At 44.3% G+C, this 18,385-nt stretch overlaps 1 protein-coding gene across 2 annotated transcripts in view; it reads right to left on the reverse strand.

Annotated features, from left to right (window-relative positions):
• The window catches only part of ADAMTS2 (ADAM metallopeptidase with thrombospondin type 1 motif 2), a 188,714-nt gene that overhangs the window by 14,644 nt on the left and 155,685 nt on the right, over positions 1-18,385 (reverse strand). For both annotated transcript variants that reach the window (XM_074603897.1, XM_074603898.1), the window contains 9 exons: positions 18,089-18,202; positions 11,079-11,224; positions 9,529-9,704; positions 5,406-5,539; positions 4,455-4,578; positions 3,753-3,833; positions 2,134-2,297; positions 813-972; positions 7-139 (listed from right to left, as the gene is read on the reverse strand). In XM_074603897.1, coding sequence (XP_074459998.1) covers positions 7-139; positions 813-972; positions 2,134-2,297; positions 3,753-3,833; positions 4,455-4,578; positions 5,406-5,539; positions 9,529-9,704; positions 11,079-11,224; positions 18,089-18,202 — 1,232 coding nt within the window. The remainder of the gene's footprint in view (positions 1-6; positions 140-812; positions 973-2,133; positions 2,298-3,752; positions 3,834-4,454; positions 4,579-5,405; positions 5,540-9,528; positions 9,705-11,078; positions 11,225-18,088; positions 18,203-18,385) is intronic.

An 18,385-nucleotide genomic window follows, 5' to 3' on the forward strand; every position in this document is an offset into this window, starting at 1 on the left:
GCTTACATGGGCTGGGAGCACTCCTGGAGGTTGCACACCCTGCGAATGGGCTTAGGCTTTTGGATCAACTCGCAGTAACTCCGATGAACCATCTTGTGGTCCGTCTTCCTCCGGCAGCCGTATTTTGTGAATTGGTAGCCTGAAGAAAGACACTCCTCTTATTTTCAGTACCGGTAGATCTTACACAGGACTCAGATTTCAAACAAACTGCACATACACTGTCAAAGCCTGCATTTGGAACTACAGGTGAACACGCTACAAATGGAATTGCAACCGAATAAACACTTACTCATGTAGATTTAGCACCCAGAATTGCTCACCCCCTTTATGTTTCACTACAGGCTATCATGAGAAAAACATCATCATCTAGCATTTAAAAAACGTTCCGCAAACCTGCACAGCCACACTCCAGCGCTGCAACCTGACCACCAGCCTGGTGAACAGCACCAGGGTCCACATGTGGCCTGCCGTGGTTTGGGCTGGGCAAGGCCCACATCACAGGATGCCACGTGGCACCTGGAGGTTTGGGACCCTCGCAGCTTGGAGACCCTCAACCAGATCTTGCACATTTGTACAATTTTTCAGTTTCATAAACATACATCAGAAAGGAGCCACCCCAGATCTGCCCCCCAAACCATTTAAGTCAGATTTTAAACTCTAGTCGCTATTTATTTGTCTAATTCTTAACTTAAATAAAACCCTCCCCTACTCCTGGTCTCCCTAACGTCTTGCGGCAATGAATTCCACACGTGGTGTTCATTCTTTCAGTTTTCTCTTCATCAATTTTGAATGCTCTGGGGTTTTGTTTTTACCTCCTCCACAAGGTTTTGAACATTGGGACCATTTCTTCAAAGCCCATTCATATGACACCAAGTCCTCTTCCAGAACATTATTGTTATCAACATTCAAGGAATCTTCATGGATCATGTACTTGTAAGTCAAAGATATCTTGGCACCACCGTGAGGAATCACCTAGTAAGCAAAACAGATGTAGGGAAGAAAGATATGAAAGACTGATATCAGAAGCTATGTGAGATGACATGAAATAGCAATCATCGTGGCTCAGATATAAAAACATCCCCAGAGGGATTTAAACCTTTTAGTTGCACTCAACACATTTTTTTTTTTCCCCGATGAAAAAGTATCTCTATCCTTATGACACAGACTTTCTAAACTGCATATTAAGAAAGACTGTTGTTGATTTAGACTGATTTTTCTTGCCAGCATTGGACTGACTTCACGATACTAAATTTTTTCCATATCCCATCATAAAGGAAGGAAATGTTGTACTAAAATGAAAATGGATAGTTCCACTGAAAGACAAGGCAAATTCAAATCCACAGATAACTGAAAGCGGTGAAGAAAACTGCTTACATTTCTGATAAAACACAAATACTCTTCTGTGAAGCTTGTTACTTAATCCTGACAGAAATATAAACTATTTAGAAAGAGTTTTTGTTATCACACTGCACTAAGACAAATGCAAGAAAACAAAAGTCAATGTGAATAAAATGCAAAATATTTGTCCTTTGAAAAATAATATTTATTCCTCCTTTGACCTTCAGCTGGTGTAGATCAACACACTACAGCTGCCTTCAGAGGGATTACAAATCAACCTACTTGTACTCATTGTAGCCTATCGTTTGCTGGTTCGCAATGAAAAAATGTAGTGGGGTGGGTTTGGGAAGTGCAGAACTGGCTGCGCCCTGGCAAAGCGAGCCTGGGAACGCAAGAATCCTGCATCTGCCTTTGCAGGATACGTTTTCAAAACGTGGACCGGAGGAGGAGCTATTAGATCTATCTGATACAAACTATTTTGACCTTGTTTTAACTAATGCTCACATGTCAGATATGATAAGTAAGCCGGAGTCTTTACACAGTGGCCATTTGCTTGGCCATCCTCAGGAAACAATGAGGAGAGATGGTTGCTTAACACGTAACCCTGAGTTACAACAACTCTTGTACAGAGCAATGAATTAGGAGAAAGGAATTACAATACATCTTCTATTGTCTTATAATTGAAGCAGATGTCTTCTTGTAACTCACAAGAGGAATCTAAAATATTTTATAGCACATTATGGCTCTGTACCCCTGACATTGTGTTCTGTGGAAAATGGTTTTCATTTGACTTACCAGAATAACTATTCCATTACGCAGTGGCCCCATGGTCTGCACGGTTTCTCTATCATCGTCATTCCGATATTCCCACTCCACACCCATGTCAATAAATACTTTAGAGTCTGGCACATAGTTGTCTTCGCTTAGAATGAATTTCCCCGTTTCACGATTTTTAATTGCTAGGAACAAGACAAGAAAAGTCAATATGAGAGGTTCGCTTCTCATCTCGAGTTTTGTTCTGCTCTTGTCCCGGTGGAGGAAACAGAAAAGGCCAGTGTGCATTTCCCCTCTGCTCCCTCAAAGGTTTGGAAAGACTTTTTTAGGTGTTTCACTGAGCTGCCAGCGCTTTCCTGCTCAGATCCAGAAACATCAATCGCCTTTTTTTTTTTCTTTTTCATAGCCTGCCTTGCCAGAGAAATGAGGCCAGCGCGACTGCACCGCGTGCGTCCGTCTGCTGCTCCCGACTAACAACTTCTGAATCCACTGGCCAAATCTGAGCCAATTTGACAGCCAGCGGGGGTCCCATGGCTGCTCAGCTCTTTGACATGTTGTAAGGCAGCTCGGGGGGCTGTTACTGCTCCATGAGAGAAAGGCTACTGGGCTAACCCCCGGCAGGTCCCCGCAGCGAGAGCGAGACGCTAGACACTGTATTAATTCTCCTGCTCAGATCCAGCCCTGACACCGACACAGCCCTGCTTAAGCTCCCGTTGCTTTGCAGGCGCCTGCCATCGCACACAGCGCCTGATTCCTCTGGTTCAGGTATCATCAGCGCCCCGTCCTTCACCTGCAGAGACTTCAGCCACCTTTGTATCAGGACTCTTGGTTTTCTTCCGAGATGGAAAATTTGCTCTCCTCGTTAGAAGAAGCAGGGACAGTTTGTTTTTTACCACCAGATTTTAACTCCCTTCTCTCTCTAGCAACCACCTGAGCATCCTCCTCAGCACTGGCCTCGACAGAGCAAGGCGTTCATGACCCCGTGTATCCCTTACCCCACACCGAAAGAAGAACCTTGTCCGAATGGGCGAGCGATCGCTCTCCTGATCCCCCAGGGCCGGGCTGCGCTGAGCAGCAAGGGAAGCGTTTGCTGGTGAGAAGTTGGGATGACTCACGATACAATTAGCAGGCCATTCGCCATGAATCTACTTCCAATTAATAACAGCCTTCTAGCCACCGCTTCGCATTGATTACAGGGCACTGCGAGGAGCGGATTTCAATTACTTTCTAAGCTGCGGGATCGATCGGGCAGCCTTGCGTCAATAGCGTTAGCAACGGGGCAGAATCCGAAACGGATCTGGATGTAGCTGGGAAATGACTGAGCACGGGAAGCACATTACGAGAGATGCACGTGAAGATAACGCATTGCACCCCATAATGTAATTCAGCTCCTCTTCCAGCAGCTTTCACACGAACACATGCCAATGCAGGGATCTTCTGGCTGGGACACCGGGGAATACAGCACAGGGAAATCAAATTGCCAAACAAGTTTCCTAATTTAACATACTTAAGGGAGGTACGTGGTGTGGGAGGCTAATGGGTAAACAAATGCATAAACACATTGTCAGGCTCCAGAGACAAAAATAGACGGCAGAAAAAAATATTCCGACTGAAAATTTTCCTACTTGTTACATACTTACCAAGATTATGACTGGTGGCGTCTGTTTCCTGTATAAGTAAATGTCTTGCACCAACAGGAATTTCAAACATCTTAATGTGCCCTTTAGTGTAGTATTTGAAAAGATAGTAAGTGGTTAGTATGCACAAACAGGAACAGCCTGTCTCAGGTTTTTAGATAAATCTTATTTTCTAAAAGCTGGGTGTATTACAGTAAACTGAACCTAATCCAGCATGATTCCCATCCCTATTTCTGTGCCAGGCGATGGAAAAGAACAGGACAAAGGGCTTCGGGTCATCAGAAAAATGCCTTAAGTATCATGAACAGACTTTGCTTCAGACTAAAATGGGCTTGGAGTGCCATACGCACCCACGGAGCTCCTGTCTGACAGTGAGCGATGGTGACATATTATTGCAGCACTCCACTGGCTCGGGCAGAGCAGCTGCCTGACACCAGCAGCACAAATAAGCCCACAGCTCTCCAACAAGGAGCACTGAAGTCCTCCTCTAGGCATGCACAGGCCCTGAGATCCGCAAACTTAACTGGCCACTGGACAAAAGCCTTATTTTCAAATTCTAGACACATCTCAAAGTAAAGTCCGGAGAGTTTACTGGAATTAGCAATGCTGTAAATGATTTGTGATTGCTCTGGTACTTTCCATGAAACAGAAGAGATGAAACAAAAATACCCTGAATTCCCCAGAACAAACACTGAAGGCACTGACCTTGTTTCTTCGGTACTCTTGAAAATGTTCCTTTCACCACTTTGCAGTGGGAATTATCTCCTCCACAAACACCACACTTATCTTCCTGCTTCGTGGAACCTATGACCCTGTCGCACCCAACTTTCTGTGGACAAAAGAGAAAAACAGTCATTCTTCTTTAGCCACGCTTCAAGTCAAATGAGCCTTCGCCTCAGATATCGAACCCCAGGCTTCTGCTTCAGCAAAGAAGTGAAAATTGTAGTTTTTTCCTGGAAGATCAACATCTAAGCAGATTTTAATACTTCCAGTTCCGATAATAGCTGTCAATCAGGTGATTATATTTTTATATTATGTTTCACAGTGGTCCTCTTACTGAAGGAGAACAGCATGGTTAAGGAAAAGCTCTTAAGCCTCAGCTTATCTTAAAGCAGATGCTTAAATTCCAGGAGAACCAAGGCATCTGTGTGAGGATAAGCACCTCCACCAGTGCTTCGCTAAGTCAGAGCCTCTAATTCCGTTGAAAGATGACCTGCGGCAGATCCCAACTTAGAGGAACTGTCATTGATTTTTTAAAAATAGCATGATCAAATACAGAGAGAATGCACATCAGCGATATCTTAACACCACTTTCCTTGAAAGCTGCTGCATATTCCTCTTTCATTGTACATTCCACCCCCACTAAACCTCAGCAGGAAAAGCTTTCGTTGAAAGCTAATTGTAATAGTTCATCTTAAAATACCGCATTAAATATTACTTGTGTAGGTAGGCGCTGTTGGAATTGAGTCACATGCAATGTGACGGCAACTGTGAATATCACACATAATATTGTGACAATAATCTTAATGAAATCTCCTTATTGCCCGGAGCGTTATTATGCTTACTTAAATAGTCATTCTTGGAGAGAAACACTCAAGCTACCATTTTAAGTGTTTTCACAATAATAAACTCTGAAACAAGCCACCAAAAGCTTACCAAGCAGTCTCCCCGCACGCAGATGCTGTAAGCATCTTTGTAGGAGCAGCGGGTCCCATCGTGTACCATCCTTTTCATGTACACCACATCCCCCGTTTCCTTTGATTCGCAATACAGGTGGCACCTTTCCTTAGCTGAAAAATAAAATAACCCAAATTGTGCATGTTCAGCTCTAACAGTAGTTGCTGACTTTGTGAACGGGACTTTCAATAGTGTTAGCAATCTCTTCTTCCTTGCATACATCACAGAACACAATACGGTACCCCATAAATCATCGATGCTTATCCCCTTTCAAAGGCTGCGTGATCCTTTGGAAACTGCTGAATCATAAAGCAGCTATGTGTCATCATTAGCAGACAGTCTCAAAAAGAACAGATCATTTACTTTGATGGGAGGGCCTCTGTTTAATCCTTTGTCGGATGCTGCAATCTGGCAGAGGTTTCCGCAATCTGCTACACGACTCCCTGGGAGAGAGGCAGGTTTCTGCACCAGGCTCTCCCGCACTGCACTTAAATCTGAACAACGCAGAAGTCTTTCTGACATTAAAAGCAGCTGTTCGACACTCAGTATCCAAAATGCCTTCAGAGACAGCTGGGCCCTACCGTTTCCTCCTAAATATGAAGTTCATTCTCCTTCATTGTTGTACTTGTATTTATGATAGTTTAAATCATTAAACAAGGTGAGATGTCAAAGAGATTCAGAAAAAAATATTTTTTTACTACTAACACAGGCACAAAGAGCCAGACAAGCATAGCTCTTTCTCCTAATCTGTTCCGAAGAGCTAAGAACAAAAAAATAAAACTGAAATGACTAGTCAGTGGCTGAATAAAGTGTATTTCATTTTACCCATATCTCTCGCTGTCCCCAGCCCCATAATAGGATTCACTATGCTTTCCTTGGCAGTGAAGAGCAGATGGCCTTTCTGTTAGACGAAACAAATAAAGATTCCGCTATTTTAACATGATTAAAAGTTGGGACACTTTTCCCACCATTTAAAACAATAACGATCTTTCTATTATTGCAGTTCAATTAAGATAAATCTTCACAGGCCCTCTGCGTTCTTGCCCTGTACAGTTCCATGGCCTCTGCCCTCTTTTAATAAAGTCCTCGTTATTGCTGTTGATGTCCTCATGGCCACTGGGTATTGGTACATCAGAGACCTTTGTTACTGCTCCCGAACAACGCGGGGATGTCATGCTAAAAATGTAAGGTCTAGACTATTAAAACAGGTACTTCACTTTTTCTGTGCGGATTCTTAATAGGGTGCTGTTAAGATCATGGGACTCACAGACCTAATGTATTTGCATATATTAGAAACATTAAACTCTGCACAAGGCATAGACGTGTACACACACACACACACACTCCCCGGTACGTACCCACACCCGCCCCGCACATGCCATACATTCACTGCACGCGATTAAATGAGCATATCAGAAGGTCTGACCGAGTGCCAGCAACTCTGTACAGGGCTTTATTTTAGAGACGGTCCTCTTCCCATTGCCCCATGGGAACTGTAAATGTGCAGGCGCCGTTAAATTGGACCCTGTTAATTGCAAAGAATTATTTTCTTTCTATTCACTGCTGTTGGGCACAGTAGAGGTGCAGGAGCGTGGACATGCCCATGTCCGTTCCCTGCTTCCCATGCATTTCCTTCTCATTTAACTGCGGCTGGCAGCTAACAGCCAATGTCACCCTACACTGCCCTGGCAGACGCACGGCACCGGGGTACGTGAGCCCAGCAGCTGGGAGATGGGGTGCCCAGGGGGCTTGGAGCAGGAGAGAGGGGCACGACGTGACACCCGGGTCCTCAAGCACACGCTGGGTGTACCCCAGCTCGGCGGCTTTCCTCTGGCCACGGGATGAGATGCTCCTCCCCGTCGCCGTCGCACACACAGTGTGTCAGACACGTCCAGCTGAGCTGTGCATCAAGTGTATGGATTTGTGTCACTGTGGAGCCGTGACTGCATTATCGGCACAAAGTATGTCACTGATATGCCTTATCTTTACAAAAAGGGTTTTTTACATACATTAGAGTCCAAGCACAAGCCACTCTCTGGCTTTGTTCTCACACAAAAGCTGTTCCCTCTAATAACCCTGCACAGGTTAATGCCGCCCTCACAAAGGGGGCTGCAGTTACACCAGAGTTACACAGGAAAGCGGCGGTGCCCGGCGAGCAGTGCTCAGACATCAGCGAGCTGGTTTCTGACCCAGAAGCCATTGACTCTAATAGAAAAACATCTGATTAGTTTCAGCGGTCTTTGCAGCAGACTGCTCCAAAGGCTAAAACAGAAGCAAGGGTCCTGCGGGCCACAGCGTTCGTCCCCTCTCCCTGTGCCAGCAAAGCTATTTCATGAAATTAAGCCGTGAGGCTGTGTCCGCACCTCCGAAAATCCCAGATTGCACAAGATGACATGAAAAGAATGAGGGAACCCTGAGAACTGTTTGGGAAGAAAGTCAGGCAAATTAATTACACGGAATTTGCTATTAACTTCTGGCAGAGTATCCTCTTGCTGGAATGCAAAACGGGTCACCCAAAGTGACCCTTCCCTCCCAGAGATGGGTGCCTGGCTGAGGACAGCTCGGGTGCCCGGTACCTGCCCCTCGCTGGGCCAACCCTGCCCTGAAGGACTCGTCATTCAAACAAAGTGACCAGGTGTGAAAACGGCAAGCAGCCCGTGCTCCTCGTCAACCAAGTTGAGAATCGATGCCCTCCGCCTTTTTGTTTGTTAAAACCCCTTCTCGGCGTGGTTTCATGCAATAGCGCGGCAAGAGCCTTCACGGCCCAAATCAACCACCTGCACTTTCGTTGCCAGTTAAGCAGAGGCGTTAACAGGAAAAGGAACGTTTTTGTCCTAAGAAACGATCTCTGCTGAGATGCCGGGACATCCGACTGACCGTGCTGGTTCAGACCCAGCACCCGTCCAACCCAACACCTGCCTCCGACAGCGCCAGCAGCGTTTGCAGGAAGATGTAAGAACAAACCTGATACTTTTCTCAGAACATTCCTCAAGTTTCTCATAAACTGCAGCTTGGGGACTTCCTAAGTTATGGATGGAGCTTGGTGTTTAATAGCTCTTAATGGATTATAGAACTTTCAAGAATTTCTCTAAATCACTTTTAAAACTTTTTGGCATCCACAGCTTCCTGTAGCATTGAATTCCAGTTTAATTATACGCTGTATAGAAAAGTACTTCCTCTTATTTGTTTTAAATCTGCCACCTGATCATTTTATTTGATGTTCCCAGGCTTGTGTTATGAGAACAGTGAATAATCATTCCATGTTCAGTGTCTTCATGCCACTCACAATTCTGTAACCCTATCTTTTCAATCTAAACCGTCACTTTTTTAGGGTGAAAAGTCCTTGTTTATGTAAACTCTCATTCAGAAATCACTGCTTATGTTTACTTTATTCAAGCCTTTCTGAGTTCAACCGTGGGTTTTTTAGCACTGGGGGCAACAGTGAGATGGGCATAACCTGAGCTACACTGGCGGAGTATTTCAAACACAGAGGCACCACGCAGAGGCAGATCAGCGCTCTCCGTCCCTCTCTTGACAGTCACTGACCTGACGTTTTCCTAAAGCAATCCCCGACTCCCACACCGTTCTCTTCAGAGCCTACCTTCTGTACAGACCCATACACACTTACCATTTTTTATCCCCATATCCGTTATTGGCATTTATCAACATCAAACTTCATTAGCCACATTCAGTCACCTAGTGTCACGAGGTCCTTCTGCAGCTGTCACTGTGGGCCTTCTTATTTTAATCAGACGCAGTAATTTTGTCACCTCGCTCACTCCCTTTGCCAGCTCACTGCCACGTGTGCTCAGCAGCACCCACGTTCCCAGAACCCGTCCTTGTGGGACACACATCCCCATGCAAAACCATTCCCTTTTATCTCACGATAACTCGGTTTAAGAGCAGTTACCAAGGCACAGGGTCCAAAGCTTTTTGAAAATCCAAGTACATTATATGAATTGGATCACTCACACACTGATACCGATCCTTCCAAACAACTCGTAACAGGTTGGTGAGGCATCATAGTTTTACCCCTCTTTATATAACTTTTACTAGGATTTGCAACTGATTTTACTTTACATAGGAAAAAGGGTCCTCTCACCATCGACATGTTCATAGGGGAGCCAGTGGTGTTTCATGTTCTGGTACTCGAAGTACGGATCCCACTGCCGGCACTGCTCCTCTCTGAAATCTTCAAAGTCCTTAGGACAGTCCTGAGTGTTGCACAGCTGGAACTCGTAGCTCGGCCCCACACACGTGCGGCCTCCGTTGGCGGGACTGCGGGGAGGAGAGAAACCCGGGGTCAGTTTTGCCATTAATGCATGAATCAAGCATTTATCAAATCCTTCATTCCCAGTCACGTCAGTAGGCATTTGACAACACCGGGGATGTATTTCTGGTATGGAAAATATGCATTTCCTTTTAAAACCTGCTGTTATTATTTAGCTCTTAAAAAGCAATTTCTGCAAGTAGAGCCTCAAACCACTTGATAAAGGCAAGAAAAGCCATTTTCTTGGTGCAGGCCAGGAAAGGCAAGCACAACCAGATGAAGCAGCTCATTCACATTCAACTCCTCCGGCTGCATCCCCCCTCAGATGTCCATCAGCTCACTGTCGGATGCGGCAACACACAGCTCAGGAGCCGTAGCCGGGTTTGCACCCTCTTCCAGGAGCACAGAAAACATTTTAAATAGTACATTAGGCCTTTGCGATGTGAAAACAGACTTTACGACTGAAACTGTGCCCACAGCTACAAAGGTCTCTTTCATGTTGCCAGTGTAATAAAGGCTGAAATGAGAACTGGTAAATTTTTTCTTAACAGAACAATTTCCACCAGAAGATGCTGCTTCATAAAACTTGAGGGTTTTTTCTTAATCAATGATAAGATGATTTTTAACACTAGTCAAGTTCAATCACTTCATCAGCAAAAACTGAGAAAGTCAATGTTAAAAATATTCTGTCTGGTAAAATCATTTAATTCTGACAATTGTTTCAGTTCTTGCTGTTAGGATCTTGACATTTTATGATATCGCAATAAGACAGCAATAATTATATCTTTCATATCATTTGTACATACCAACCTATATTAGATATATTATACTCCCAGTGTTACTGAAATTCAGTCATTCTACATTACCTAGACGAGCCATATATAAGTTATCGAAGCAAAGCAATTCAATATTACTAAAATTAACTTTGTGGAAGGTTCTGATCGCTGGAGCTTTGTTCCAACTTGGAATGAAACAGTTGGAAAATATATTAAGACCTTTTTCTTGAAATATCAAAAAAAGATGGATTAAACAAAAAATTTAAAAAGGTATATGACTTTAAAAAAAATAATCCAGGAAACAATTGCCATTATTTCATACTCACATATTAAAATAAGATATAAATGGGGCCCTGAACTTTTATTTATGCTTTATGCAACAGTGTAAGAGCACTTTCAAGATCCTTGTAACTGCATAACCAGCTTAACGGATGGATAAACTGAGAAATAAAGATGACTCATGACTTGCTAAGGGCCAACATATACGATGGTCAGATTCAACAAGCACAACTCAGTATCTTTTACTGTATTACTGCACTAGTAACACAGCAAGGGTTCTCACCATTCGTTTGCCCCAGAAGAACACACGGGTGTACGTATACTTACTGCGGATTGTCACACTGTCGCGTCCTGTACTTCACCCCGGTGCCACAGGTGCGAGAACAAGAGCCAAACTTACTCCATGCCCCCCAGTGTCCGTCCTGCTTCAGGATGTCTGGTGTCAGCCAGATGCAGTGACCTTTAAAGCAATGCTAAAAGAGAAAAATCAGACGTCAAAACGATTAGATGATTAAATTATATCATATGAGAACCTGTGGTACAACAGATTTCACTTTAGGCACAGATTCTGGATTTATTTTCACCAGGAGAAAGTAGTGAGATTCACTGTCACATCGTGCCCGTGATCCCAAACTCACTCAAATTTTATGAACTTACACGTTAAATATGCACATAAACGCTCGCGGGATTCAAGCCTACCAAGTTCGTTAAACTGGTCTCAGCATTACGTGCCCTCACCACGTGCCTGCAGCGGTGATTTCAACACAACTAAATCCTGGAAGCTAAAGGCAGAATTCTGCCTCTGCCCTGCACGGAGCCACTTCAGGCAGCCCTGGCGAGAGCTGCTGCCCCAGCACCGTCCTTCCCGGCAGCTCCGAACTCGGCACACACATTCCTGCAATAAATGTGATCAGTGAAGTGGCACGAAATTAAAGCCAGCTCGCATTTTAGACATTATTGCTATTAAATGAAGAATTTTTGCAGCCTCCCTGGAAATCTCGTGGTAAAACTGACCAACATACCAGAGAGCAGCCCTGGACAGTCCCACTTCTGCGCAATTAATCACGCCCTACTAGGCTTCCTCTTTTCTTTTTATCTGATTTTTAATATAGTCATTCCACAGAGGTTGAAACACATAATTTGCTACATTCCCCAAACCTGTAAGGTATTTACACACTTTTTAAAGGGCCTTCATAGCTTCAGAACTGATAGTCTCTACTGTCTCCCCTCATTAAAGAAACCCGCCAATGCCTTTCCACCAATTTCTTCACTCCCTAATCAAGGCATTTTTTTTCTTAGCTGAAGCCAGGATGAATTTTTCTTAAGGATCACAGGTTCTGTCCCTTCCCGGTACTATTTCTGCTCTCATACAAGCCTACTGATGGAAATGCGGGTGCTGGAAAATATTTCCAGCCCAACAAACGACTTTGCATTAGACTGTCGCAGTTTCTCTGCGGGAACGGTTACTGTTGGGATAAGAGCTCTGGCTCAGGAGTACAGATGGCTGTAACAACAAGTGCAATCAGTCACTCACTTTCCTTAACATTCAAGTCAACAACAACATTTCACACAGCTTAACAAGCCCTGGAACACAGGAATTTGGCAGGCGGCACAAGCCGAGCATATGGCTAACTGCATGCTGCCAGCAAAAACAAAATCAGAAGATATATAACAGGAGAGCGTTCTTAAGCATAGAGCGATTAGTGATCTGGAAAACAAATTTAAAAGTGATGGCTAATCATTAATAATGCTGAATTTAAAGAGAGAATCATTAGTAAAACGGTGACAAGACACAGCTTACTGATTCGCTGATCTGCTCAATGACCGGCTCTTTATTCATGCAATTTATTTTGGTGCTGATTTGGTTGGACAAGGAGTAGAAGACAGAGTAGAAATTAGGTTTCAACTATTCGTTCTTTCTCATGGCTTCAAATATTCACAGTCAAAACCTATGAAATAGATGAGTTACCACAAAGCCAATTATACCAATCCTGCTCCGGAGCTGTAATGGGCAGATTTTTCGTAGCTGTTTGACAGAACAAGAGATAATTCAGCAAAGCATGAAAGAAATGCAAAATGCTAATACGTCCTTTGCTTTCTTTGGTTTTGAAGCTCAGTGCTGTACCCTTCAGGGACTGCTTACTTATGGCTTTGGAGAGGTTTGTTTGAGCGAACAGTTGGAGTTGTGGGGCCCCGTGCGGCAATGGGACCATTCGGAGATGCAGGGGAAGCTGGCAATGCATCAGCTTGTCAATACAAATTTCAGCTGGGCTTGGAAGCAGATGAGATGTGACAGCTCCTGATCTGTTCTTGCTTCAACATCCTTTTATCAGGGTTCTGCATCCCTCAGGTGTCAGTTCCACAGCAATCACTGAATCCGTTTCAAGAGCCACGTAACGTATGTTCATTATGTGATGATCCAGGATCCAGCGCCTGGACTCCACGGAGGAGAGGGAGAGACAGGTGATGTTGTGTTTTCCAGTCTCTTTTCCCTGCTTTAGCCATGAACAGGGGGACGTGGGTTTGAAAAAAAACACTAATAAACCACCTATTTGACACTGTGACTGGTCCCTGAACGGGAAGGCAAACATGGAGAAGTGTTACCGACTTTGCTGCGTAAAGGAAAGAGCAGCACTGATTTTTACTGGAGAGGGTGGTCGTACGCCGATTGTCAGGAAGCTGAGGCAGAGCCATTAGGAGACAAGCATTTGTGTAAAATGAGTCATCCCCAGCTTTGCCTTTTTGTTTGTGGATTAAAAGAAAGGAGTCTACATGAAACAAAATGATTCACAACCGAGTCTTACTCTGCGCAGACCCATGCAAGAAAACCCGTGAGAAGGTAAAACCAGAGATGGAACAATCTCCAGTGTAATAAAGGAAGCTAGAGCCAACCCTTCCTATTGCTACTACATTAACTACATAATGAGGTGGAAAAGAGCCAATTTCAGCCACTATTCGCTTCATGAACAGGGGGTTCCATTTAAAGAGTGAAGCATATTAAAGCTTTTTTTTTTTTTTCCCTGTAATGAGAAAAAAAAGCCCTGGGTAAATGCAAATCGTTTTCTTAGTGGAAGACAAGAAGATGCCTTCTTGCAGTCTTGCCTATTCTTCTGGCAAACAGGACAGTCCAAAACAAGTGCAATTTCCAGGAGAGGAAACCTAAATCTCTTGCAGTAAAACATTCCACTGCTGTTTTCAGCAGTTCTTTGAAACAACTGCTGCGGACGCCAAAAAAAGAGGCAGTGTGTTCCTGTGGGCTTAGCACATCTGCAAGTTAATTTTTCAAGAAAAGATTTGCAGATCTTCTGTGGGTACGATCTCCACCTATTTTATATCAGGCAGCAACTGGCAACTCTGCTATCTCCTCGCTTGACACCCCTGTTATCTGCCCCTCGCAGCCCCTCGCGCTGCACCACGGCTGGTGGCCCCCAGCTCTCCCTGCTCTCCGGAGATCCTACCAGGAGAGGGTTACTTATTTATTTGTATTTCCCATCACACGCAGCCTGGCCCGCTCTGCTCCATCTGTTTGAGAATAATTAGTTGCAAGGGATAAACTGAAAGCTCTAACACAGAAGTCTACCCTGAGCCAGTAAAAGTTTCTTCAGTGGAGAATCAAGCATTCTCCCTGTTTCTGTGGTGACTAACACAGCATACACTTACCCATCTGTCTCCTGTCTCCCAGAGAAGCTGAGGTCAGCTTTCTCAGTGGGAAATTATCTGGATTGCTTTGAGTACACATTAGTGTTTTCAGAAACCTTTTTTCTCAGTCCATTTTCCTTCTCAATAATATCTATTTATTTCAATATTTAATCATTCCCTTCCTTTCCTGACAGACTAAAAAATCATTCCAAGTTTGACTCGGATCATGTCATTAGCACGGTGCAGGCAAAGAGAAGACCTGCTAGGTTTGTGCTGGATCCCCGGCACACAGTCCAAATCCAAGAGCAACATCAGCTGGGTTGGCAGGGGCAGGCACCGGGCTCTCACCTCTCTCCAAGAGAAGAAAGAGAGGAGGCTCAGGTGGAGCCAACCTTCGTGTTAGTCACTGCAGCAAGCAGATGGACCCAAGCACGCAACCTCCTTGCGTGAATGACACTGGTTTTATTTCTATCCTGTGGAGAGCAGTTATCTACTTCAGCCAACATAAATGTCTCCCCAGAAGAGAAATAGTTTAAAAAATCGGAACAACAAAACCTGATGATATGTTTCTGAAGGTTGCCCGGCTTCAGAAGCCTGAGGCTGAGGGTGGAGCTGACAGAACTGTACACAAGTAAATAGATTATCAGATGAAAGCACATGCGTTTTTTAACCCACAGAATGTCATCCAGAGTTAAGCTTCGCACAGTTGTGCCCCGTCTGCATGGTTTACTACAGCAATTTATGGAGCGTCTTTGACTTCACGTTAAGACTCCGACCCTCCACGTGCTTAACTTTACACGCTGGAGATATTTCATGCAAGTTAATGTGACCATTCAGACACGGAAGTAATTCCAATCAAAACTGACAGAATCTTCCCTCTTGCTGTTGAAAACTCAATCTAGTTTAAAAAAATCAGGCTGGGAGCAATATAAAATATTCTGTTTCCTTTAGGATTCTATAAAAATAGTAGTTTTCTTCTCTGGCCGGGAAGCTCCAAGAGAATATTTTATTTTTCTATCCCTAAACCCAGCAAATGATTAGTTTGCTGCCAATTAACATAATCGTTGTTCAATGTCTCCATTTACACAAGGAGACTTACTAAAAAGTTTTTGAAATGGCAGAACCTCACTCTTTTGGCAGCTTATTTCAAATAACCACATGCACAGAAGAGCCTACATATATTCACATATATTTACTTAAATATACATCTATGTGTCTACATACATGCATACATACACACATGTAGACAGAACTAGGAAGTCTAACCTTCCTTCCTTCTCTAAGGGCCAGTGCGTAGGTCCAAGACACAACCTGGGCAAGCAGAGACACGGCCCCTACCAGCGTCCTCACTGGAAATGTGCTACGGATCTCGTGTCTCCCATGGGTGTCCTTGCCCCTCGATCGTCAGGTCGGGAGGAGGCAGCTGGAGAGGATTCCCCTCAATCGCATCTGTTCAGTTTGGGAAGGCGAAGAGCCCCGTTATCGGTTACCTGAACACCAGGCTTAGGTGAGAACATCTACGCGCCATACGCCGTGTTAGTCTCCCGAACATCGCTTTCATTTCTGGCACTCGGTCCCCTCAGCTGCTGCAAAGCCAGGATGTTTCTTTGACACATCAGCAGTGTTGTGATTGGTTTGAGCTTAAAATAGGCCCTGGGAATTAGTGGTATGAAATCATGAAAACTGCAAGTCTCTAAAGTGGGAAACAAATGGATCTTTTTGAATCAACATCTTTAATTGCTTCTGTTTCTATTCTTTCCTTTTCCGGCGTTATTCCAAAGAAAACAGTGGATCGAGTCTGAAGTTACTTTCCTCTTCCTCATGAGTATCATGGGAGATGTATCTTAAAGGAAGCTGCCACACTGCAACTGCGTCCCAGCTTTGGGCAATATATGCATTTTACAGTCCCCGTCCTTTCAGGTGAGAGTGAAGAGAGCGAACAGGGAAAGGACAAATCAAAGGCAGGGATGAAAAGGAAAGGAACAGATGGAAAAGGACTGATTTAATGTGCCTGTATTAAAAACACCGACAACTAATAAATACACTGGTCAAATGCTGAACTCAGATACACAAAATCAGTTGTATAACCTTCATAACTCGTGCGACTTTTTAAAAAAAAATGTTTAGCTCAGACTGCCGAGCCTTATCTAACGAAATGGTTTTCATTTTATATCATTTTCTCAGGTTCTCCTGGAAGGTTGCAATGAGTTTATTTATCAAAAAACTGGGACAGCTCCTCTGGGAATAAAACAGTCATAGTCCTATCATCTACCGAAGCTTCAGAAAGTGCACATAGTCTCTTGCATCTCCACTGAACTAAAAAACCTGGCTGTCTGCACAGTTCGCTGAAGCCTTGGATCCCAAGTTCCAGTCCAGAGAAAATTTTTACAGCTGAGTTGCATAATATCCTGACAAACTGTTTATAATGGAAGCACTGACAGATGCTTAACTGTATGGTTACAAGTTCTTTTTTTCTTCTCTTCTCATTTCTGTTCAAATACTAATATGAATGAATGGCTTGGGGGAAGAGGGTGATGCAATAAAATGGAATATAACTATATTATTCTAGGGGTTTCATTAATATTTCTAACGCAAAAATCAAGACATAGAAAAATGAATCCAAAGAAACTGTCCAAGGTTTTGGATTGTAATTTAAAAATAGATATATTTTTAAACAAGAAACAAAGCTGTTATAACAGGAATAATCTAAAGAAGAGAAAACCAGAAGGGAGTGGTTCATATAGAGCATGACTTGCTAGGGAATTAATTTAACATTACATTATGTTTTTCATAAAAAAGACATTTAAAACCGTAACAGCAGCTGCTAATACGGTTCATTTATCACATAAATGATGTCATCCATTGGGTTTTACAAAACATCTTTCCAAGTAGCGACACCTTCCTCTCCCCCTCAGTCACTGCATCCAAAGCCCAGGGAAGCCAGACTTTTTCAGGAGACTTCAAAGGACTTGGAGTTCAGATCCACTATGAGCACAGCGTGACCTCCACAGAAGGATGACTGAGACCCGGAGCAGGTCCAGCATGGTGGCTAAGGGGTCGGAGCTGTCTGAGCCCTTGCCAGCTCGCACCTTCCCTCTACGGTCCTTCGTGCCTCCCTTGAATCTCATCAAGTCAGCAAATCCACCTCCGCAAATCTGCCCTTCTCTCCGCCGTGATGTTGGCTCTCTCTAGCTGGAACTTGACTCCCACATCCATCCTTTCCCTTGGGGCAGCCACAGCGGCCTTGGCTTGGCTGTCATCTCCAGGACCTCACTGCTCTCTGCACCTCCAGCGCCAGGGAACCCAGTCAGCATCATCAGTACAACGTCACTGATACAAACACAACCCCCCTGCCCTCACACAAGTCATGGGCAAATGGAAATTGCCCCGCTCTGTCACAAAGACTTGCCAAGAAGCACAGGACAATCTGCAGATACTTCCATGACTTGCATAAGTATGGGGTTTGATGGTGACAGAGCTGCCATGGAGGACACCAGCCCTGGCCGCTGCCTCCTCCCCTCACGTTGCTCAGCAGCCTTACTTGCCTTTATGAGTTTGCTCCACATCTTACCGGAATTCAAGTCCTTCAGATAGGTTCTTCTCCTGTTCCCCTTGATTTTAAGGGGAACACCCCCAACTGCACACAAACACACGTGAACACATGTGAGCATGCGCGTACAAGCAGCACCCGCTCTCACCTTTCCCGGTGCACACATGGTCCCGTCCAGCGGAGGCCCTTTCTTTGTTTTGCAGAAGTAGGGGTTCTCAGGGTGGCTACACCACAGCTGCTTGCAGGGATCAAATGTACGGAACTGAAACACACGGGAAAATCAGAATGGACGACGCTTCAAGAGAGCTCCCACTGGAAACTGCAATAGAAGATGCAGCACGGTGGGGTTTTTCCTTTCCTGGCTGTAAAATGCAAGCTGTTATCAACTGATTTCTGAGGAACACCATGGTGTCTGTGGATTGAGCATATCTGAGCTTTCATGCAA

Source organism: Larus michahellis, chromosome 11 (genome assembly GCF_964199755.1).
Source record: "Larus michahellis chromosome 11, bLarMic1.1, whole genome shotgun sequence".
Classification (NCBI taxonomy): Eukaryota; Metazoa; Chordata; class Aves; order Charadriiformes; family Laridae; genus Larus; species Larus michahellis.